At 39.5% G+C, this 24,170-nt stretch overlaps 3 protein-coding genes across 5 annotated transcripts in view; 2 read left to right on the top strand and 1 right to left on the bottom strand.

Moving 5' to 3' along the window:
* LOC134816247 (syntaxin-binding protein 1-like) overlaps positions 1-21,273 on the bottom strand; it is a 55,592-nt gene extending 34,319 nt beyond the window's left edge. For both annotated transcript variants that reach the window (XM_063825004.1, XM_063825003.1), the window contains exon 1: positions 21,262-21,273. The gene's annotated coding sequence lies outside the window, so the exon portion shown is untranslated. The remainder of the gene's footprint in view (positions 1-21,261) is intronic.
* Positions 9,163-24,170, top strand: part of LOC134816249 (uncharacterized) — a 31,525-nt gene continuing 16,517 nt past the window's right edge. For both annotated transcript variants that reach the window (XM_063825006.1, XM_063825005.1), the window contains exon 1: positions 9,163-9,172. The gene's annotated coding sequence lies outside the window, so the exon portion shown is untranslated. The remainder of the gene's footprint in view (positions 9,173-24,170) is intronic.
* Positions 17,941-19,674, top strand: LOC134816646 (max-like protein X). The gene has a single exon (XM_063825588.1). It carries the CDS (start codon positions 18,014-18,016, stop codon positions 18,746-18,748), a length of 735 nt encoding a protein of 244 aa, XP_063681658.1. The 5' UTR covers positions 17,941-18,013; the 3' UTR covers positions 18,749-19,674.

Raw genomic sequence — 24,170 nt, 5'->3', positions numbered from 1 at the left:
GTGGCTCCCTACAAACCTGCAGTGGCATTGAATCAGGTATAGAAGCCGCAGTTCATTCAATGGCCGAGAACTTTGCCAACAAAAACAGCCAAGGCCTTCTCCTAGTTTTTTAATTCAAAAGTTCAATCTTCTGTACCATCTCGTACGGTAACTGATGGCAATTTCAATAAAACGAAGTTTAAACAATACCTCAAGGGCAGAGAAAGAATAGTGAACTCTTTTTTCTCAGCCCCTGTGACGAGGAAGAGATAAGTAAAATTATTGGTAGCCTTGAAAATGGGAAGGCAAGTGATATCTCTGTTAAAGTCTTGAAAAAGAGTGTAAATTATCTGTCTGGTCATATCTCTAGATTCTTTAATTGGTTCTTGGACAATGGGGTCTTTCCAAACAAGCTTAAAACGGGCTCTATTACACCAATTTATAAAAAAGGAGACTCACGATGCCTTGATAACTATCGACCTGTTTCTACATTACCGATATTTGGCAAAATACTTGAAAAAATAATTTATAATAGGTTATATAATTACCTCAGTGCTATGAACGTGATTTATGATCGACAATTTGGTTTTAGAAAACAACACTCAACATCTCATGCCGTAAACTATTCTGTCAATAAAATACTTAATGAGATTGAACAGAAAAATCATGTAATTGGAATATTTATTGATCTAAGTAAAGCATTTGACACAATTGAGCACGATAAACTCCTGCATAAACTTGAACACTATGGAGTAAGAGGTATTGCACTAAAAACTCTTGCTAGCTATCTAACAAACCGTAGCCAAGTAACTTCTTTTCAAACTGAAAAATCGGACAAGTGTTCAGTTGAGTATGGTGTACCCCAGGGGTCAGTGTTAGGACCTCTACTATTTCTGATTTATATAAATGATATTGTGAGCTCCTCAAGTTTGGCTGAATTCGTCCTGTTTGCTGATGATACAAATATTTTTGTGATAGGTCGTTCAGCACAGGAAGCTTTTGTAAAAGCTAATCATGTAATGAAACAGGTCAGTAACTATATGGAGTCTAACAAGTTACATATAAATGCAGGGAAAAGTTGTTTTATGCATTTTCAGCCAGGTTTGTCAAGAGCAACACAGACCTGTGCTAGAACACGGCCCTTTAACAGGAATCTAACGATTTCAATAGATGGCAAAAAGCTAGAAAAAGTTCAATGTACAAAATTTCTTGGGGTGATAATAGACGAACAGCTATGTTGGGAACCACATCTTAATCATTTATCTTTAAAGCTGAACTCCAGTATTGTATCGATTAAGAGAATTTGCAAATTCATTCCCAAATCTGAATATTTGAAACTATACAATGCTCTTTTTATGTCACATCTTAGCTATTGTATAAGTTGCTGGGGTGGGATCCCTAAACATAAGCTGAATAAAATCTTTGCTATTCAAAAACGATGTATACGACTGCTATTTGGTAACATTCCCAATTTTGATCATAAAGAATACTACTTAACCTGTGCACGTTCAAGAACTTATAACGAACATATGGCTAAAAAGAACTACTGTCTTGAACACACTAAACCGCTATTCACTGAGCAGAAAATTATGAACCTGGAGAATCTGCACATGTACCATACATTTATGGAGCTATTCAAAATTCTTAAATTTGATATCCCCCAGTCGATTAAAGATCTTTTCAAGTTCTGTCCTAGAAATGAAAAACTTCGTCTGATTGTCCCATTACTGAGGTTAGATATCTCCCAACAGAACTTTTTGTACACCTCTACGAAAATATGGAATGATCTCATCCCCTATGTATTCGAAATATGTGATGCTAATGTAGATGGGATAATAATCCCGGGGTCTTCCAAAAATTCAGACTTATCAGCCTCGTCAGGTATTATTAAATCTAACCTTAAAAAGCACTTGCTATCCCTCCAAAATCGAGGTGACCCTAATATATGGTAACTAATCTATATTATATCTCAAATTCTACATCTGGTACGGCTCTGCACACATGATATCTCTCTCTGCCATGAAACATGGCTAACCTTTCAAACTATGATTTAAAACATAAACCTAAACTAAAACTCAACTGGGCTCTCCTATGTCACCAAACTAGACCAATAAGCAATTTTAGCTTAGATAATTATATTTTTCTATATTTGTATAATAAGTTTTATATTGACGTAGTGGATGGTTGAGGGGGTTTCAAGCACAGGTCACTCTCAAATCCTAAAGATAAGCAGTGGCCTTCGGCACTTGAAACCTCTTCAAACCTCCCCTGATTTATTTATTATTGATATTGTTTGATTGTGCCGTAAAAATAAATATTTGTTTTATTAAATATTTGTTTTATTAAAAAAGTTGATGCATCAAATGCGTTCAACAGTTTACACCGAGAGCTGGCTCTTGATACTGTTGCAACAACCTGCCCTGTGTTTCACCAGTTCCTTAAAAATACCTACCAAGCAAAGACAAAGCTCTTCATCTCCGGCTTAAAGTCCGGGGAGTTCATCTGGAGTGAAGAAGGCAACACACAAGGAGATGTTGCAGCAATGCAATTTTATTCCATAGCCACCAGACCTATAATAGATGATCTGAAAGCCTATGCAGAAACAACTATGGTGTGGTATGCTGACGACAGCTCTGCATGTGGAAGCTTCATCCAACTGCTCCATTGGTGGAATAGACTCTGTGAAATAGGCCCAAGATATGGGTACCGCCCCAACGCAAAAAAGACAATTCTGATTGTTAAAAATCCCGATGAGCTAATAGAAGCAGAAACCCTGTTTAAACACCTGGGAGTTAAGATCACGACAGCCATCTTGGTGCTGTTGTAGGCTCAAAAGAATTCAGGGAAGAGTACATCAGAGAAAAAGTCGAAAAATGGATAGTTGATATTGATCAACTAGCAGATGTAGCGACGGAAGAACCACAACTGGCTTATTCGGCCTTTACTAAAGGAATATGCCACAGATGGAGATACTACATGCGTACTATACCAGACATTGGAGAGCATTTTGTCCCAAGTCTAGAGAGCAAGATCATGCATGTGCTCATTCCAGCCCTCCTCGGTCGCCCTGTCAACCAGCATGAAAGAGATATCCTTGAACTCCCTGTTCGATATGGAGGCCTAGGTATCATCAATCCCGTCAGGATATCATCTCGTGAATATGCATTCTCAGTGGCACTCACTAAAGATCTTGTGAGTTTAATCAACCAACAAGACCAGGATATCACCAAGCTGGATATGGGCAAGATGAAAGAAAAGAAAGAAGGACTGAGAAAACAGAAAGATGAGTTTCTATCACAAAGGTTCAAGATGCTTTATAATGGGTCAGATCATCTTCTTAAGAACCACTTAAACCAAGCAAGAGAGAAGGGAGCATCAACATGGCTTTCAGCATTACCTCTAAAGGACCTCAACTATGTTCTAAACAAGCAAGAGTTCCAAGACAGCATACGCCTACGCTATGGATGGAAGATCCAAGGAGTGCCCTCTAATTGTGCTTGCGGACATGCAAACAGTGTCTACCACTCCCTTGATTGTAAATTAGGTGGATACGTTTGCATGCGCCACAATGCCATTAGAGACACTGCAGCTTTCTTCCTTCAAGAAGCAAAGTGTAAGGATGTAAGGATAGAACCTGCACTCTTACCTGTCCAACCAACTTCATTCTCCAGGAAGACCAACACCCAGGATGAAGCCCGTCTGGACGTAGCAGCTGTTGGACTGTATGCTCCATTCAAAAGAACATTCTTTGACATCAGGGTCACTCATCCTAATTGCGACTCCAATACATTTAAGCCACTAGATAAAATCTACAGTGCGCATGAGAAAGAGAAGAAAGATCTATATGAGGAGAGAGTACTTCAGTCAGAGAAAGGGTCCTTTGTCCCACTAGTTTTTACAACATCCGGAGGTATGGGCCCACTCTGCACTGTGTTTGTAGATCGTATTTCTGAAAGGATAGCTGACCACAATAAAGAAGCTAAGAGCCAGGTCAAAAATCACATCAGAACACGATTCAGGTTTGATCTGCTACGAAGCACACTCATAGCACTCAGGGGAATCAGAGGAAGACAAAAAGCCCAGCACCTTGGACTGGTTGACGTATCCTTCAATCTCATTCCTCAGAAGACGAGCTTTGAGGTCTCTTAAGTTTGTTTATGTAAATTTTATATACAATTTATTGTAGCTATTAAAGGGGATGTACGGATAAAGTACCAAACCTTATTTACCTAATTGTGTATATTTGGTTTTTAAAAAAATAAAAAAATTTTTTAAAAAAATCTTAGATAGCAAACTGTGATGCTTTTCAATGAGTCAATAACTTAGATGTGTACGAAATCAGTAAATAGTACAATAGATTGAAGAAGAATGCATCACAGTAAAGGTGATTCACGTTCACACGAAGACAGTTGCTAATGCTGTGAAAAAAGGCTTTAAAGTTTAAAGTGCACAAATGAAAAAACCGCCAGCTCAGGATTTTGTTTTCTTCGTTTCAATATTTGAAACTTATATTTAAAGATAAACATCAACTGCGTAGTTTCATTCAGGGAACATAAATCACAACTGATGAACTTTTTATATATTATAGCGCGATGCAATATATTGAGCCGCACCGCACACAAAATAATACTTTTTACTCTTGACAAATTTTTTTCTTAGCTTTAGCAATTAATAATCAAACATTGCTCTAACCATAGCCCTCTCGCTTGCAGTAGCGCGCGACCGCTGAAGTACGCGTATACACATGGCTATGTTGTATGTGAAATCAACCATAAAAGCTAATGTGTCATAACTGCAATAAAGTAAGCTTTTTTATTACAAACTTACCCGAACCTATGATTTGTTAATAATTAGCTTTGTAACTTGGAGTACTTTGACGCGCCACGCGCATTCACATAGTATAGCCATGTGTATACGCGTACTCAGTACTTTGTGACGCACTTGTTTCACAAGTAGAATATATAAAATATATTTTTGCCGCCTTCGGCGGTCGCGCGCTACTGCAAGCGAAAGGGCTCTTGTTAGATCAACCACGCGCATTATCATGCTTATTTCGTTTCGTGATGAAATCAAACATTGTAACGGAGCCACAAGCTGGAACAAATTTGCATTTTCAATTAAAAAAATTAACTTTTTACTAAATAATAAACGAACATTTTTGAAAAAAATATTTTTAATGCAGCGCAAGGCATATTTGGTGTTTTTATATTTTTTCTGCGAAAAACAATTTTGACTTTTTCATCCTCGCACGGCTCCCACTTACTCACTACAGTTGTTGTTATATAAATTTGTCCTTACCTAGAGTTTTCTAAAAAGTGGTTTAATAAAATCCCTTTTTCAATTTTGGTTGGTGTACCAACTTAATATAAAATAAATGATAAAGCAAATTTGAAATTAAATAATTATTTTATGTTCAAATTTATAATTAAATGTGCTATTTTTGAGATTATATTGGGCGTCGTTTCAATATTCAATAAAGTTTTAACATGACTGTTCATTTGCTTCTTGAATCCTTGTTTCAATTTCCCAACTCTTTGACACTAATTACTCTGTAAGTAAATGATCAATGATCAATCCTCCCATCATTGATCAATCCTCCTCTCATTGATTTGAGATATTTGAGTTAAAATAAAATTTTTGCTTGAGCTGTAAAATCCTCTGGTGTTGAGACTACTCCATCAGATCCCAAATTTGGGTCCACTACTGTTAAGGAGACTCGTATCCAGTAGGGGCTGACAGCGGTAAGCTTCAGTGTCTGCTGGTAACCGACTCGGCAACAGTAGTGGTTCCCATTTTTGGGTTGGAATGCCTGATACAAGAAAAATGGACACTAGGTCCAAAGTAGGAAAGCAAACTGGAAAGAAAGCTGATATCTGTGGATTTTGTTCAAAGGAGGTAATATGTGATTGTATTCAATGTGAAGGAAAATGTGGACGATGGTTCCATGCGGCATGTAGTGGACTGTCGGAGTTGCAGTTTAAAGACCTAGCAGAAAATGAGGATTCTGAGTGGTCATGTCAAAGATGTGGCAAGGAGGAGAAGAGCAACGAAGACTAAGACGAAAACCCCATAACTAAAGCTATCCGAAAGTTGAGGAGACAGGTCGAAGAAAGTGTACAACCATCTACTCCAATATCAAAGGACCCTCATATTGTGGAAGAAGAGGGAAAGGAGTGCTGTTTCCCAGGTTATGAAAATGTAAGGGATCCATCTCAATTGAAATTAGGATCATGGAATAGTTGGGAAGTTCTAACACAATGTGAGGGAATATATGGTGTTGTAGTCAAATGGAGAAGAAACATATTTCTGCTTCCCTCAGGGGCTGCAGGAAAAGCATTCATCGAGGAAATGACTAAAGTGGCCAACAATTTTTCGGCAGGCAGTACTATGGAATCAGTGACCATGACCCTTTTGATGATAATGCCATCACTACTGTTGCAGAAACCCTCAAAGAGATCCAAAGCAAAGGAACACACTGAAGTGTTGAAGAGAAGGCTTGTTTTGTGGCAGGCAGGTAAGTTAGAAGAGTTGCTGCGAGAAGGACAGGAGATTCAGAGAAGAATGGGAAAGGGGAAACATGAACATGGCCATGTTGAGAGAGTCTTCACTCGACTTATGATGAAAGGTAAAGTCAGTGCAGCAATGAGGTGGATTGGCGAAAATGCCACCGGGATTCTTGAACCCACTCCAGATGTGATAAAAGTACTGAAAGAGAAGCATCCCAAGGCATCACCTGCATCAAAGGGAAGCTGTCTGAGTGGACCAGTGAGGAGAGTAGAGCCGGTTATCTTTGACAGTATTGACGGGGAATCGATAAGACAAGCAGCAAAGAGAGTACAGGGTGCTGCAGGGCCTTCAGGAATGGATGCGGATGCGTGGAAGAGACTACTGTGTTCTAAACAGTTTGGTAAGAAGTGTGAGGATCTATGCAATGCTATAGCAGGGATTGCAAGGAAACTATGTGTCAGGAATCTGGATCCAACGATGTTGACCTCATTGACAGCATGTCGACTTGTTCCCCTGGATAAAAAGCCTGGCGTCAGGCCTGTTGGCATTGGTGAAGTCTTACGAAGGATAATAGGGAAGACAGTGATGACCCTCCTACAGAAGGATCTGGTTGGTGCCACTGCTCCTATTCAAGTGTGTGCTGGTCTTCAGGGAGGAGTGGAAGCAGCTGTTCATGCTGCGAGGGACTGCTTTGAAGATCCTGAAACTGAAGCAATCATCTTAGTGGATGCAGAGAATGCATTCAACTTGCTGAACCGAGAGGCAGCTCTTAACAACATGTATATTGTATGTCCAGAAGTTGCTACCTACATTATGAACACCTACAGAATGCCTGCTAGACTGTTTATTGCAGGAGAAGATGAACATCTTTTTAGTGAAGAAGGGACAACACAAGGTGATCCACCTGCTATGGGATTTTATGCATGTGGTACAATACCATTGATTGATGCAGGAAACATTGAGAGAAAAGTGACTCAGATCTGGTATGCTGATGACTCTGCTGCTGGGGGAAAACTGGAAGAAATGAGGAAATGGTGGGATAATCTCTGCATTAAAGGACCACTTTTTGGTTACAACCCTAAATCTTCCAAGACATGGGTGATAGTCAAGCCTGAGCACGAAGAGAAGGCAAGAAACTTGTTCCCAGATGTCAATGTGACAAGTATTGGTCGACGATATCTGGGCAGCTTTATCGGAACTGAGGAAGGAAAAGGGGCTTTCATCGAGGAAAAAGTTCAAGAATGGTGTCGTGATCTTAAACAATTAAGTGATATAGCATCAAGAGAACCTCAAATAGCATACAGTGCATACATGTATGGGCTTAGTAAAAGATGGAACTATGTGTGCAGAACTACCCCAGGAGTTGCAGATAGGCTCACTCCTCTGGAACAAGTAACACGCGATGAGTTTATCCCAGCTATCATCAACAGGCTGTTTAGCTGCACTGATGAACTAAGGAACATAATGGCTCTACCACCAAGATATGGAGGATTGGGTATACCAGTTATGATGGACATGGCAGACCGAGAGTACAAATTCTCATGTAGAGCCACAAAACCCTTAAAGAAGCTATTCTCAAGCAGGTGGACAACTACACAGAGGACTGGAGAGTAAGCAAAGGAGTGAAAACTGAGATAACAACTGAACGAAATCTCTTCTATCGACAAAAACAAGCGGAAATACGCCAGGAGCTCGAGTCAACACCACTGGCAAAGTTGATGTTCCAACTAGCTGCTGAGAAAGGGGCAAGTGCTTGGTTAACAGCACTACCTTTAAAAGAGTATGGATATCTGATGAACAAACAACAGTTCTCAGACGCATTAGCTCTCAGGTACAACCTGAACTTAAAGGACAGCCCTAAGACATGTACGTGTGGCCAAAAGTACTCAGCAAACCATGCGCTCATCTGCAAACTCGGTGGATATGTGTCACTGCGGCACAACTCGCTGAGAGACACCTTTGCTGAACTAATGAGAACTGTGAAATGCAAGGATGTGCAGACTGAGCCAGTTCTTCTTCCAGTTGATGGTCTGAAGTTGCCTAAGGGAACAGTACTTGGAGACCAAGCTAGGCTGGACATTTCTGCAAGATCGATTTGGAATGCTTCAGAGAGGGCATATTTTGATGTAAGGGTATTTCATGCCCCAGCCCCCTCCAATGCAAGCAAATCGATCCCAGCAATGTACCAGTCCCATGAAAATGAGAAAAAGCGATGTTACAACGAAAGGGTTCTTGAAGTGGAGAAAGGAAGCTTCACACCTTTAGTGTTCTCGACTTCTGGTGGAATGGGTAGTGAAGCTGAAAGACTGGTAAAAAAGCTGGCCAGTAAGATGGAGTACCACACTGGCCAGAGGTACTCGGATGCTGTAGGTTACATCAGAAAGCGCCTTCGCTTTGAAATCCTAAGAACAACAGTGATTTCTCTCCGTGGAGACAGAGGTGCGAGAAAAAACATTGTTAATATAAACAGTCTAGATCTTAACTTGGAGCCACAAGGCCAAGGGTAATTTTTGAGTGTTTAGGGAATTTTTTATATTCTTAAAGGTTTGATTTTATATAGGGTCATTGCTATATTATGTTTATATTGTTTGAATAATTTTATAAGTGCACAAATCCTTGTCAATGCAATATGGACATTGACAGTGAAATCATTTTACCAGAGACACGATAAAAATTAAATAATTTGTTGTTGATTTACTTGATTTAAAATTTACACAAGAATAGAATACATTGCAACCTGCCTGCCTGCCTAGGTCGGTCCAGATGAAATCTGGAACGAGTTTCGTGTCAACGCATTTCTCCATTTATCTCTATCACTCATGAGCAGACGTATCATGTGGGGCTCTAAACCAGTATCTTCTTGAAGGACGTCCGGAAAGGTCTTGTGTGGTCGTCCTCGATACCTTTTGCCGTAAGATGGTTGCCAGAAAAGGAGTTGCTGAGCAGGTTGGTCCTGTAGACGGTAGACATGCCCTGCAAAACGAAGTCTTCGTGTTTTGATGGTATCAGTCACCGATGGGATATTTCCGTAGAGGACGGAGTTAGGTGTGTGGGATTTCCATGAGATACCAAAGACCCTTCGTAGCATTCGTGTGTAAACACCGTCTAGTGCTTTAGTGTCAGCTTTCTTCAAAGTCCATGTTTCTGCGCCATATAAAAGAACAGGCTCGACTGCAGTTCTGAAAATTTTAGTCTTGATCTTTCTAGACATGTCAGATTTCCAGAAAACATCTAGACTTTACAGCTAACACTATTAATGCTAAGTACCAAACAACAAGTGGGAGGTGGATCGTTGGTACCATTAAATCGATTTAACACCGCAATTCCAGTCGCAAGCCTGGGACCACTACTAGCATAGTCACAACATCTACAAAGCTGCCATATAGCCTGACTGACAATTTTCTCGACTGACTGACAATGTTTCTTCTTTTTCCCCATTTAGAATACAAAGATTAGTACATTTTAGCTTATGATTAATATTATATTTTTACCTATAGTTTACTTAGATTCCATGCAAGGACTTTCCTGACATTGATGTCTTTGCTGGTTGAAGCGATGTAGGATCCAAGATATTTAAAGTCGTGGACTTCTTCGAGAGGGTTGCTGTTAATGAAGACCCTATCATCCGAGTTAACAGGCCGTGGTAGGTTGTAGGACATGTATTTTGTCTTCTCGATGTTGCAACCATGCGACCCATAAACAATATTCCAAACCGGATTTTACATGAACTTAATTTAAAATTCGTTTGGAGTTTGGATTTTATTTACCTGGGGGCCTCAGGCTTTTTTGTTCATAGTGAGATATGGCGGGATGATAGGCTGAGCACAGTACTGTAAGGATCTTATCAAGTGATTGGAAGATATATGAATAGCATTTAACGAGGATGTGTGAAATTGATATCAAACACAAATTTTACTGGATGCATACAGCCAAACCAAAAATCATTTTGTATGTAGGTGACTGGTGTACTTTGTATCCCATTCAACTTTGAGAACCCTTGAGTTTGCAAGCAAGGGCTTGGTCAACACTATTGGCGTTACCATTAGCACATTATAAACACCTCCTGGATAGAATAATCAGCCAGGATGGAATAATCAATTCTGATAATCCCGCTGTTTTTTCCCGCTTAATAAATAACCCTGGCACAGTTTCTATAATCCCACCCCGCTTTGGCTTTTTTTTCATATTTCCATGAGAATCTCATCCGTGCACTGTCAAATTTTTTGATGACGCATGTCACGTGACTTAACGTAAGAACTATAAATATGCTTGATCTACGATACGGTATCAGTCGAATTGCAGGCGCTGGCAACGTTCCAGCACACCAGTGGCGTAACGTTGCCTGTTGGTGGCCCCTTTACGGCGCCCCTCCCTAAAATTGAACAAATTAGATGATTTTAGAGGATATGCCGGTAAAATCTCCAAAAAAGTGTGTTTTTAGAGCAAAACGCACAGTTTAGTTATGTTCTTTTCCTTGAAACACTGCTGTATCTTCTAGAGCACATTTAAACCATGCCTTTTTTAGATGTTCCCTTGATTTTTTCCTGGGGTTCAAGAGACTGTTCATGTTGCTTGGTCGTATTATTATCTTTGGTCTGGTGTACCTTGTATTTGGAAAGTAAGGAAATGAAGAGATACTTTTGTTTTAATTTTCTGTTTACTGTGGTACAAAAGACATTGTCACGTATAGTGATGGAAGTATTTTAAGCGGGAATATCCTGTCCAAACTCAGGATACATGACATAAAGAATTTGGTTTAACTTGTTTGTATGAAAAGCATCAATAGATGGAAATAGCCATGGTTTGTGCTTCTGAAACAGATTCTCCTCAGTGGTAAAATTGATTATAAACTCATGGGCACATCAGTGGCGTTACGTTACCATTGGGCACAATTTACAGAGAAGATTATTCAAATGGCAAAATGGAACTGTGCATGGGAGCTAAAGCCTACAGTATAGATCAGGACATCTCAACACAATTCACAAAATATAAATGCGTAACAGTGGATACTGGTAGTGTTGCAGTAGATACTGGTAGAGCGACAGTAAATACTGGTAGTGTTACAGTGGATACTGGTAGTGTGACAGTGGATACTGGTAGTGTTGCAGTGGTAGTGTAACAGTGTGACAGTGGATACTATTAATGGTAGTGTTACAGTGGATACTGGTAGTGTAACAGTGGATACTGGTAGTGTGACAGTGTATACTGGTAGTGTTACAGTGGATACTGGTAGTGTTACAGTGGATACTGGTAGTGTTACAGTGGATACTGGTAGTGTTACGGTGGATACTGGTAGTGTTACAGTGGATACTGGCAGTGTTACAGTGGATACTGGTAGTGTTACAGTGGATACTGGTAGTGAAACAGTGGATACTGGTAGTGAAACAGTGGATACTGGTAGTGTTACAGTGGATGCTGGTAGTGTAACAGTGGATACTGGTAGTGTAACAGTGGATACCTGGTAGTGTGACAGTGGATACTGGTAGTGTTACAGTGGATATTGGTAGTGTTACAGTGGATACTGGTAATGTTACAGTGGATACAAACAATTGGAGAAATCCATTATTAGGCTGAAATCAATTTGATATCTCATTAATTGTTCAAACAATTATAACAATAACTTGTAAAGAATCGGTCATTCGAATTTTAACACAGCGCTATATCGAGTCTGTTATGGATATTATGTACATATTGTTTTTCCGAGAGCCGTTCTGACATAAACACCGATTTTTATCCTTAATTAGTTCATTTAAGCATTATCTTTGTCACACAATAGTGGGGTAGTATAGTATAAGTAGTAGTAATATAGTAGTATAGTATAACACTTGTAGTAGTCAACACTTGGTTTCCTTTCCTGCAAAGGAAATATCAAAATAACATCATCACAAAGTGTAAAATCACAATGATTTATGCAAGCCTAATAAGGCATGATTCTGATATTCAGTAAAGCTTTCTATTCACGCTATTTTACTTGCTTCATTTTTTAGTTTAGAGATCTGAGCATTTATTTACTTATTATACTTAGTATTTATTTTTGGTGACTGTATCACCCAGTTTTAACATTTGATAATTGTACAGTTTATTGACGACACATTGACTGAATGTTATTTTATATTCTAATTTATATTCTAGATATTTTATTTATTTTTCAACAGACGACAACTTCCTGTTTTTTCTTCTATATTAGTTACTCATATCTCTTTTACAGACTTTTTTACAAGGACATTGACAGATGATACTCACATTAGGCATTCATTATTGCATCTAAATTATTTCACTTGCATTAGGTTTAGGAAAACAAATTTTTTTTTTTTAGAAATTTATTCTCTGGTTAACAGATTTCAAATGTTTAATTAATTTGTAGTATGACAGTAAGGTATATAAGAAGTTATTTAATTTTGCTTGGGCTATTATATTGACTATTGAGGTTTAATGATGATATGGAATTTGAATTCTATATAAATTTACACTATGTGGTTGGGGCATTTTGCATAGTAAATATGGTTACTACTCCTATATATCATATTATTTGATTGGTATTCGATTTCTGATTATTTCTCTAGGAATATGATTATTATATCTCAATTTGGCTTTAGGTAGGGTGCCCCGCTAAAAGAACTGGATTCTTCCAGGAAGCATCCCGTGCACAGACCTTGGTCTACATATATATTAAATTATTAACCATTCATTCTGTATGTGCACGAAAATTTATTTCAATCAAACATCACTGTTTCCCAAATTTTTATTTTTATTGCAGCTGCAGAAAAATGGAGACATTAAAAAAAACCAACATTTTTGTATTTAAGTTTGTAAACGACCTTGCATTTTGTTTAGACAACCACATTAAAATTTCATCATGCAATTTGTTAACCTTGTGTCCATTATACTTTACAATAGAAAAGGTCGGATTATTCTAGAACAATCTAAATCCACCAAATCACTAATTTGGGTCACACCTGACTACCCCCACCAAGACGACATCACATTTCTGCTGTCCATAGTTACCAGCGTGCACATGTCCTACCAATTCTCAACTCAACAATTGCACGTGTAATCTGGTCACGTGGTGAATATTGTTTTCCTGGTTAATTAATAAAGGTGGGATAAAACTTGAACAGCCCTAACTTCAATCTTACTCTCAGTGTGTGTAGTGCAATCTGCGGCGTACACTGTAGTCTGTTCGAGCTGAGATCTTATGGGCTGTATTTACTCGCCTCAATATTTATTATTATGAAACTATGGCGATCAATTCAAATGGTCAAAATGGCACCTTCATTCGATTATTAGCCGCTCAAACACCTGTTTTGTTTTGACTTCTCTCAATTAATTTTCAGCCACTGAATTTCCTGTTATGTTTTGTGACTTTGCAAATTCGTGCTGAATGCTGCTCTAAACATCCAATCAAAGACACTTCCCCTCGATTTAGCCTATTGAATACCAATATGAAAGTACGGTACATTTTAGAAACACGCAATCCATGCAATCAGCAGCTAGTTTACTTTCTTTCGCAAAACAATGGTCGTTTAACAACTTTTGCTCGAATCAGTGTCGTGACTGAAGATTAACTAATCATGCTGGAGATGATCACTGGACACCACACTACTTGACTCTCAGCTCCAGTTGTCAAGGATTACAGCAACAATCAATCCGAAAAGTAATCCATTAATCATCATCTCTGACACTAACAAGCTGAAGAAGTGGCAGGACAAAATGTGGTGTCCTGACTCTCTGTCACATGGTGTTCTGCAGTCTAATAAATATGTAATATATGAGAATGCTTGTGTTTACAATACACCCGCCAGAGTGTTACTTTGGTAGCTTCTAACAAGCAAGATGCTCGCAGTAACTTGTAATAACTTGTAATGCTATCACGCTCCAAACACAGTATTCTTGTACGAAAAGTTGTTGAAAAAGTTTTGTTTGTATTGGATTAGGACGCGGTTTCCTTTGAGAAATTGTGTTGCCCTTATTTTTGTTTTTTATGTTTTTTAGTAGTTCTTGCTATTCTGACCGATCTTTGCCGTGTTTTCTCAAATATTGGCAGTTTCAACGAGTCATTATTCCTAATTGATTAATTAATAGATAGACTGACTAAGAAGCTTTTAATTGACTGAATTGCCATGCTAATTGGTGGACCAAGTGTGCAGGTAACCATGGTAACACCCGGGTAACCATGGTAACACCCGGGGGGACCAGTGAATTTGTTTGCACCTCCAATTTAGGGTGGTGTTGTCGGCTTGTTCCTTGTTCCTGTCCTCCCTCATTAGACCGTTCCACTTGGTCAACAACCACCTCCATAATTAATTTATTAATTAAATTTTTCTAAATGTTCCCTTCTCACCCCGCCACAAGTATTTGCACTTCATGTCACGTTGATGGGAACATTTGCTGAAATGTGCTGGCTATTTTCATCGCTGACACCGACTACCGAGCCTTTTGTCAATTAAAAACCGATAGTTGGAAGTACCAGGCTGTTGATTATCCACTAAAAATGGGCCGTCTCTCTCTCTCTCTCCGGTCTCCTGAATAAACGTGACGAACACGTACTGATTTAATAATTAGCTTTAGCGTTGATAGATTCAAAGAGACCAGAAGTACATAACATTGAGTTATTGGACTAGGAAATGTTCATTTTAGCCTACAGACCGTGGTAGTAAAACATCAGGTCTGCTTTAAAATACTGCCACTAAAATAGAAGGTGCTGGAGTTGCTGCTAAATTTAGAATTTGTCCGTCTGGCAGGTGGTGGTGGTGCTACGTCAAATACCGACGTCATTCCCCCGCCCACCCACCCTGAGCGCTTGCTTCATATTTTTGTTAATTGACTGCTTTGCTCGGTATTCAATCAAACGGCTCTCCAGTGTTCACATGAGTCAAGTATGCTGGCCACGTGTGCAACTCAGGACGCTCTTTTGTAGTTTATGCCCGAAAAAGGGAGCGTTTAATTTTGCTATTAATGGGGTGCGAACCGAATTCAGTATTAGTGAACTATTTCATCGTTAACTTAACCGGAATATTGTTGGCCAGAAAAGTTATTGTTGCGGTCCACAACCTGTTTGACATGATATATTGAACTGCTAGAAACTCTAGGGCTGTAGCGACATATATTATGTAAGGTCTGGCAATCTCCTTCAGTTAGACAGTGTTATCACCTACACTAATGAACCAGGTATGATTTTCTCATCAACAACCTACTTTAACTGAAGTTTGTCCGATAATGTGATTATCAGGCCGATCCCTGCAGTCTCCAGCAGTATCTGGATCCTGTACTGAGTGGGTGTTAACTCATTGGTTCCACTCCATGAACTTCGCTGGTACTCCCCCTTATCTCCCTTTATCATGGTCACCCTGGAGGGGGAGAGAAAGGAAACAAGGCTGGAATATGGGTGGTAAATCCTCTAAACTGTTTAGCAGCACTACAATACAATCAGGAGATTGGGGTAACTGCTGTGATGTTTTGTATCTGACTGCATCCTGCACCGTCTCCCCACTACCAGACGACCGTCTGGTCGCCGTCTAGCTCAACTCCCAACAATTTCACGCCATGTTCTCAGGATTTCACGCCATCTTCCCCGTCACCCTGAAGACGGCGGTAATGAGTCTACTGCTGTTTCCTAGCCTCTTTGACTGCCATTTGGCTGGCAGAGCTGGTCATTTGGATCACGTCGGTATTTGAGGTGGGATACCGGTGTTCGTTGTAACGTTGTTAAGGAAATGCTGCGATCATGATTTATTTTAGAATGGAGCTGCCAAGCATGCTACAACGCTGAATCGGCTGTGTACTTTTGAAGTTCACTGAATTCACTTTTTTAGTTTTAATAGTTGTATCAAACTATCCGTTTGAGTACAATTTAAATGTTTAGTTTGAGTCTGATTTTAAAGAGAGCTCTACTTACTACTTCAATCATAACTTTTAATTTCACGGAATGTTTAAGTTTTAACCATAACCAAGTTCAGCCTTCGATCCTCGAGCTCTCTGCGTGCTTTAAAATCAGCTGCTATCGGAAATAATTTAGCTTGATTCTTTGATTGCGTCGTTTTTGTGAGCGAGTTTTACACCTAGACTAACAACCGTGTCACGTGTCACACAAAGTCACGTGTCAACTACACACTGATTACCAGGTGAAGAAGGAGTAGTATTTACCTTTGTTATACCGGAAGTTTACGAGTGGGGATGTGGTTAGGGTGTAAAATTTCACGATTGTGCTTCAAACCCACTACCTGGTAACTTCATGGATCGTTTTTGTTAAAAAAACTGATGTGCCATTTCGCTGATTACATGCCAGGAGAGTTTCAGTTACTAGCTGCCCCCCTCTTCCGTAATGTTTTGTCACATTTCTTAAATTCACGTGATTTTGTTCATCTGTCAAAACTGCTGACATATTCTGATTTTGGGCTGTGTTTCCTTAATTATATTTATATGCGTCATTATCAGAAGCAATTTATTACTGCATGCTTGACAAATTACATCTGACATTCTTCTCTGATCAAAGCATTATTATCTGCTTATTTAGGCTATCGTAACTGTAATCATTAATCAGGTCCTAATTGCTCTGGATTTAGCAGTGATGGTAGCACTATTTTGGTCGCCCAGTTTCATCAGATCATGATAACCTGCACCCCATTCGTGTCAGATTGCCAGAATTATTACTGAACTGCTTGCTTTACTTTACCCAAGTTTACTTTCCATCTAGTGCACCACGGTCAACTCTGCTTTACAAAGCAACACACTCGCTAAGTTACAACTGCCTCATCCTGGTTCTGATTACACAGAGCATGCGGTCACACTCACATAATATATAATATATTCTAACACAATACAGGTGTAACAACAGCTGGATGGTGAAGTGCAGACAGCGAATCTGCGCACTGCTTCTCTATTTCCTCTCTCCTCTCAACCCTCTCTTCTCCTCTTCTACCTGTTCTTCTCTTCTCTTCTACTTCTCTTCAGCCCGCACAGCGTGACTTACTCTACCCTGAACACTTATCACTTTCTCGTGTAGGCCGGACTTTTTGATGTGTAATACGTCATCTTCTTCTGTTTGTCGTTTGAAATTATTATATCCGGAGCTGTAGTTCGCATGGTACACCTTCAGAGCATGACCCACTCCACGGATCGGTATTTAATGGTTGTTAAAATTTTGTGATGTCTCGGTCGTGGCCCATTAATATTTCTAGAATGAACTATGCCATGAGATTTTGAAATTCTGAGAAATCGCGCAAAACTGTTAAAAATTTCCGTAAAGATTACTTCGATGTCGACAAATATTACCTGGAGGCTTCGCTTCGAGCTCGTGTTTCGTGTTCAAGAGTAATCTGGGGTCTGCGCTATAACAAGCTCAAGGCTTGTTTTACCATCGATCTCGATCAATTTTACAACGTTAATTATTTTGTGCTATGTTATTTTGTTGGGTTTGTTGAATCAATATTTTAAACCCTAATCTCGCTCAGGTGGAATGTGAACAATGTAAACAGCACAATGTAAAGTGTAGACGGAGTTAGTTTTCAGCCTCATACCTCATTACAACATGTCCGTGCTAGCTGGAGACTCCTGTCCCTCTGTTGATGACGCGGAAGAAGATTCAGATCTAGAGGTAGAGGATGAGGGACCCCAGGCTAAGAAGAGACTGACCGGGGACACGAAACCAGACCGTATGAGGATAGCCCACTCAACTGCTGAGAAGAAAAGACGTGATGCTATTAAAGATGCGTATACTAATCTAACAAGTGCTATCACAGTCATGGGTGAGGAAGAGAAGAAGAAGCTGACTCGAGCTGAGGTGTTGGATTTGGCTTATATTAGAGCTGAAGATCTTAAGACAAGTATTGAGGCTAAGAGAGCTGAGAAAGATGCTTTGCAAATGAAGCTATCAGCTCTGAAAGTTATATCAGAAGCGTACGATTCAATGCCGATGACGTCCGAAAAAAGCTCCATCCCACCAGATCTGAACTGTGTGGTGTCGAACAACATTAAGCTGAAACTGTTCACAACTTTGATACTGAAACAGTTTGAGTCATTCAGTGGGGTGATAAACACGGAGAACCTCCAGACTCTAGCTACCTCACTCTTCTATTGGGTTGAAGTTCACTGGAGACCTGTTGATTTGAAGGAGTATCTTATAGGGTTACTGAAGGTTTTGAGGAACAGGTTTGTTAATAAGAGTGTGCCTGAGCCTGGTCCAACTCTCACTCAGATCGGGGTTCCTGGCTCTTCTTCAGTCTCGAGGGTTCCAGGCCCTTCTTCAGTCTCGAGGCCCTATTGATTAGGTGATATGACAACTCTGTGCGGAATTTAGCGTTGTGTGAATGGTGAAATTTATGGGAGCAAATTAAATTATATTAACTTCTCAATATGTAGGTTACACTTTCAACTTTTTACTTCTTTTTACTTTTTAAATGCTGAATAATTTTAATTTTTGACGAAGATTATTTTCAAGAGTTTTAACCAGAGTTTTACGCTATATTTAGGAGTATTATGAAGGAATGCAACCATTAATTAGTAGTTGCATGTTATATCTCAGTAAACTTTATCTTCAATCTACGACAGACCGAAAAAAATAACCACATTTTTCACTTACACTGCATTTCACGAGCACATAATTTATGAGCAGAAATTAACATGAACCAGCCATGACCTCCTCAAAATTCACATAATATATTATGCGAATATATCTCAGCCAGGTCGCACAGCTGGCCGCGTCCGCACGGCGCTCCACCAAACACACAGTAATTCCCCGGCGAGTGTCGCAGCAACTCAGGGACACACTGTTTTATTATACGTGTGTTCAGCAGTGCATGAGACTTCACGGTGATTCGCGTGCTTGCTGGGTCACCAGCACATGATACACTGTGTCGGGTAGGGTGGCCCCTTTATACAGTACCGTCCAACAACGTGCAACACTGTATCTCACTTGCTTTCCTAATTAGACACAATTAGGGAGTGGCCCCCACCCCAGGTAGACGAGAGGGTCAAGAAGCAAATTCCTGATCTGTTAGATCACAGGGGGTGGGGAGGCAACTATTTAGAAGTACTACCCTAGTGCGAGCGTGTGATCTGTTGGGATTACCCGCGTTATTTTCACATCCAATTACATATCGTTATGTCGGTGCTTTGTGTAATTTCTTGTCGGTCCTCTCTTGGAAGTTTTGAATATTTTTGTAATAATTTGGTATTCATGTTAACATTTTATGCGGTTTTGTTTCTCTCTCTCTCACTGACTCAAAATAAGCTAGGTGCGCTACATTGTATCCATTAAGTCTATCCTCTAGGACAAGGATCTGAATTGGCACAAATTGCCTTACCCCTAATCTGATTACTCAACCTGATAAACCAACATTATTTATTAATACCCCGATAACATTATGCTATTCAATGTCCGCATTTATTGTGTCAACTTTTATTATCTCATTTCTGAATCTCATCAAATTATTTCACCATAGGTACCATGGTTCGGAACCGCTTAATACTGATGCTCGGAGGTTGGCGGTGACTCTAGAACGGGGGAATGTGGTCCTAGAACCCCAGAATGTCTATATCGGTACCTTGTAATAATATCAGGTGTGGTCTACTAATCTAATGTGTTTAATTTTAGTCCGACCAATGTTTAGCTGTGCACTGTCCATATATTTAAAATAACACCAATTGTGTTAGTTATCGTTAATCTTTGTTAAAAAAACGGACACCGTACAAATGCACATTGCCCTTCCTTTTAAATTGTCGAATTTGAATTCCATAATTTCATCATCATAATCGTAAAGTGATTGATTATAGTTTGTTATATTTCGATTAAGTAAAATAGGTGCGAGTTGTAATTTCAGGAAGATTAATTCTCTGATATATATATAAGATCAAGGCTGATGATGATGATGATGATGATGATGATTTACTTCCCTAACCCCTCGCAGTATTGCAGTGTGTTAAGTGCGTTAACGCGAGTCAAATCGAGTTAGGGTTCTTAACCCGTAACTAGCCCTAAACCGATCACTTCAATTTGTTCGTGCTAGGGCATTACTGATCAATTAGTAATCGAAATACCAATTCTCTCTCTGATTTAAGGAGTACAGCAGCCCGGTGTGTGCAGCTCTCTCAGCCAGTCCCCTGAGAAACCTGTTTTACCATTCGCAGGTGATCATGTGATGTCACTCACTTTACTTTTAAAGCAAACATTTATCCTATTAAGCTATTATCGGATCGTCTCTTCTCCTGACCTCCTCTCTCTCTCTCTCTCTCCAGACCTCTCCTCTGTGTATACTTTCTTCGTTTGTGTTGAAACTTGTACCGGTACGTGCTAGGAGGTTGGGTTGATGCTGTAGCCACCCAGCCGATATAGATACATGTGTCTCTTACTCTCCGAGATACAGATCTCTATTTGGCTGACAACTTGTCGATCTCTAAGTAGGGTGACTTCAATGTTACGGTATTTGCGTTTTGTGATGCTTGATTGAGGATTGCACAACGCCTTGCTCTGCTCCATGAAGCAAGTCATTTCATCATTTCATCTCGTCGTCATTCGGTTCTCTGTCTTCTCCAGGAGGGATCTGTTTAGTAATTGTGACACTGACCCCGTTGTGACCGCTAACTTGCGCCTGTAGCCCTATTCTTGTGGCAATGTCTATACTTGGCATACTTTTGTAATTATGGTATGTACTTATTGTGGCTTTCGTTATTGCGGTGAATGCCGAAACTACGAAAACCATGACCATACTATATTGGACTATGTGACCAAACTGACCATACTATCGTTAATTATTTGTGCACCAAATATTATTTAACCACAGCAAATTATTTATTTGCATGACGTGAGGCCCCAAAAACCCGCCAAACCTACAACTTTGCATCCGCCTATATATTATCTGACTACATCTGAGATATTTGAATTAGAGATTACTCATAATATACCACTTCACTACTCGTCCATCCCATCTATGTTGGTGTTCTGCAAAAATCAACCTAGAACTGTTATAGGTTTGTCTGACCAGGCCCCGATGAGACTTCACGTCTATTCAGAACATAAAAACTGTAAATGAAGTAGTATAGTTATGTTAGTTTGTTAGTTTAAAAACTCATTCCGTTGTCCGCGAAAACATTATTAAAAACCATGCCAGACGAACTTTATACCTGCAGCTTGTCCAAACCACCAGTTTTGTCTGATTATTTTTTACCGATAAGAATATAAGCAACTCCTTGTTAGGGTAAGTATCTGTTGCATTTGCAGGAATGTTCAGCATATTCTTCAGAACGCTCATATTATCAGGATATCCGTCTGCAGGCGATCTGAGGATTTGAACCCCCTCTGTTTTCAGCTGCTTTGTCGACATTGTATTATAACAGGTTGTTAGCAATCCTTAACAGAAATTTAACTACCGTTAGCCGTTGAGACGCCACAGATACCTTGTTGCTCTGATTGCACTTATAGCTCTTCTTAATTCACTGTGTCCCCCATTTCGAAAATTTGTTTCAAATTGGGAAAATTTACTTGCTAATTAACAGTTAATGAGAAGTGCTGTTCGTAAAGCTTTGCGGTTTCTTGTAGATGTGACTTTTACCTTCGTTATATAATATATTTCAAGCTTGTCGCTATGATGAAAGGCTGTTGATAAGTAGTAAACTTTGTCCGTTTAATGGAAAATTTAGTGTCATTTAAACGAGCAGGATATCATTATCTTCTAAACAAAACTAGTTCCATTTTTGCATCGGAAGTTTTAAATCTGGTTAAATAGAACTCTCCAGGCCAAAGTTCATACAATTTCAATTTGAATGTTGTTAAAGCAACGTTGTCTACAGCTGACAATGACACATCCACGTCAAGAAAAGCAAAGCCAGACAAATTATCTGGCAAGCTTTATGTGGGTTTCAGGGTGAGGGTATAGCATTTATCACTTGTCTTGTCAAGACATATGTTTGGGTTGTGGCGGGGGTGTTCGTAAATTCAATTTCAAAGTCTGCTTAAAAGCATAATTTCTCCTACTTTCTGAAAATGTTCCGGTCGTGATACAACTAGCCTCCATTATACCAGTCGTCATAAGTATCCATCGGGTTCCCCGATGATTGGATTTGCGTTATCGGCAAACAGTTCGAGAACTCGTAATATAGTGGCTGATTATTATGGCTCCAATATGTTACAGTTAATGCTCACAGGATCGCTCAATGGAGGGTGTCAGATAAGGGCCCCTGACAGGGCCCAGCCGGCAAAGTCTTTACAGTCTCATTCCCAACCTTCCGCACGTGTACCTTCCAATCCAGGGTTCCCGGCTCACCGGCCAATCAGGAGCCGGGAATAAACTCGCCAGCCAATGAGAGGCGAGGGGTGGTATTCACGTGGTTGGCATGAAGGACCGGGAGATTTAATTAGCGGTTAGCTGAGATTGCTGCACTTGATGAACGTGCTGTTCTATTCACATATGTATTATATCTCTTTAGAGTACACCTAATTAGATTGTTTCTTCATGAAATTCCTCGGAACCGTGTCCTCACTTTAGGGGCACATGTGATACTTTGCGGCCATTTCATTGGTCAGCTTAGTCAAGATCTCGCATTTTAATTGGACCACTCTGCACCGAATTGACGCAGGCCATTGATTAGAATCGTTTTATAAAATGCGGTATATTATTAATATTCCGTCAATTAATCCCCCGTAATTTTCAATTTGGGCGATTTTATGTTCCGGACAAGTACCAGTGATAAAACATGTTGCAGTGCCCTACAGCTGTGAATGTGACAATTTTCCGATGTAGCCTTCCTTGCACCCAGGTAGATGGAGCTGGGCATGTTGCGTTAATTACGAATAATTAATAATACAGGTTCACTAATTGAAATAGACAACATACAGTTTTTCTCTTCATCTCTCCACATTTCATGACGCAACGGCCCTGGTCTTTATTACATCTTTACATGATGCTCTTTGAAATTTCTGGAATTTCCTTCTCTGATTAGTTACCAGTTTGACATTGTTAAGTTCCATTAATCTGCAAATTGTCATAACAATTGAACATTGGCAAGTTTGACGCATTGTTTTTATTGGTTAGTAAATGGGTGGGAGTTAATGCTTTTATGACGCAGTATCGTAAATTATATTTTCCTACGCCCAATATTATTTTAGAGGATTATGGACATTTAGATTATGGGGTTGTTTTTGTTGCAGCTGCTGTATCTTTTTGTTGCAGCTGCTGTATCTTTTTGTTGCAGCAGCTCTATCTTAATGCGATACGAGATGAAGATAAGAAAACTCCCAATCACATGTTATAGATACAGCTGCTGTATATTTTTGCTGCAGCTGCTTAAAGCTTTAAATGCGATACGAGATAAATATACCTCCATCAAATCAGTTTCTTCCAGCTTCAGTCAAATTGTTTCTCCAGTTTCAATTTGTGATCTTTTATCTTCCTTCGCTATCACGATACTATCAAGTCTAAACTAACGGTTTACGTTGTATTTGATCATCAATACTATGGATTATCTCACTCAAAAGAATGCCAATTAAATACTGAGAATGAGATAACTCATTTAATTGCGAACACAATGCGTCAAACATTGTTTAAAATGGTTAATATCAGAAGTTCCAGGGGATTCTCAGATTCTGTGGATTTGAACCAGCCACTCAGCCTTCACATTGCACGTCAACAAAATACTGCTTTATGGTTGAATTCCGTTACCATGACCACCATTCATATACTGTTTTTAATTTC

This window comes from Bolinopsis microptera, chromosome 6, assembly GCF_026151205.1.
Source record: "Bolinopsis microptera isolate Bmic1 chromosome 6, MBARI_Bmic_1.0, whole genome shotgun sequence".
Lineage (NCBI taxonomy): Eukaryota > Metazoa > Ctenophora > Tentaculata > Lobata > Bolinopsidae > Bolinopsis > Bolinopsis microptera.
Note: the sequence above shows the minus strand (reverse complement) of the source record. Positions and strands in the feature narration are given on the sequence as shown.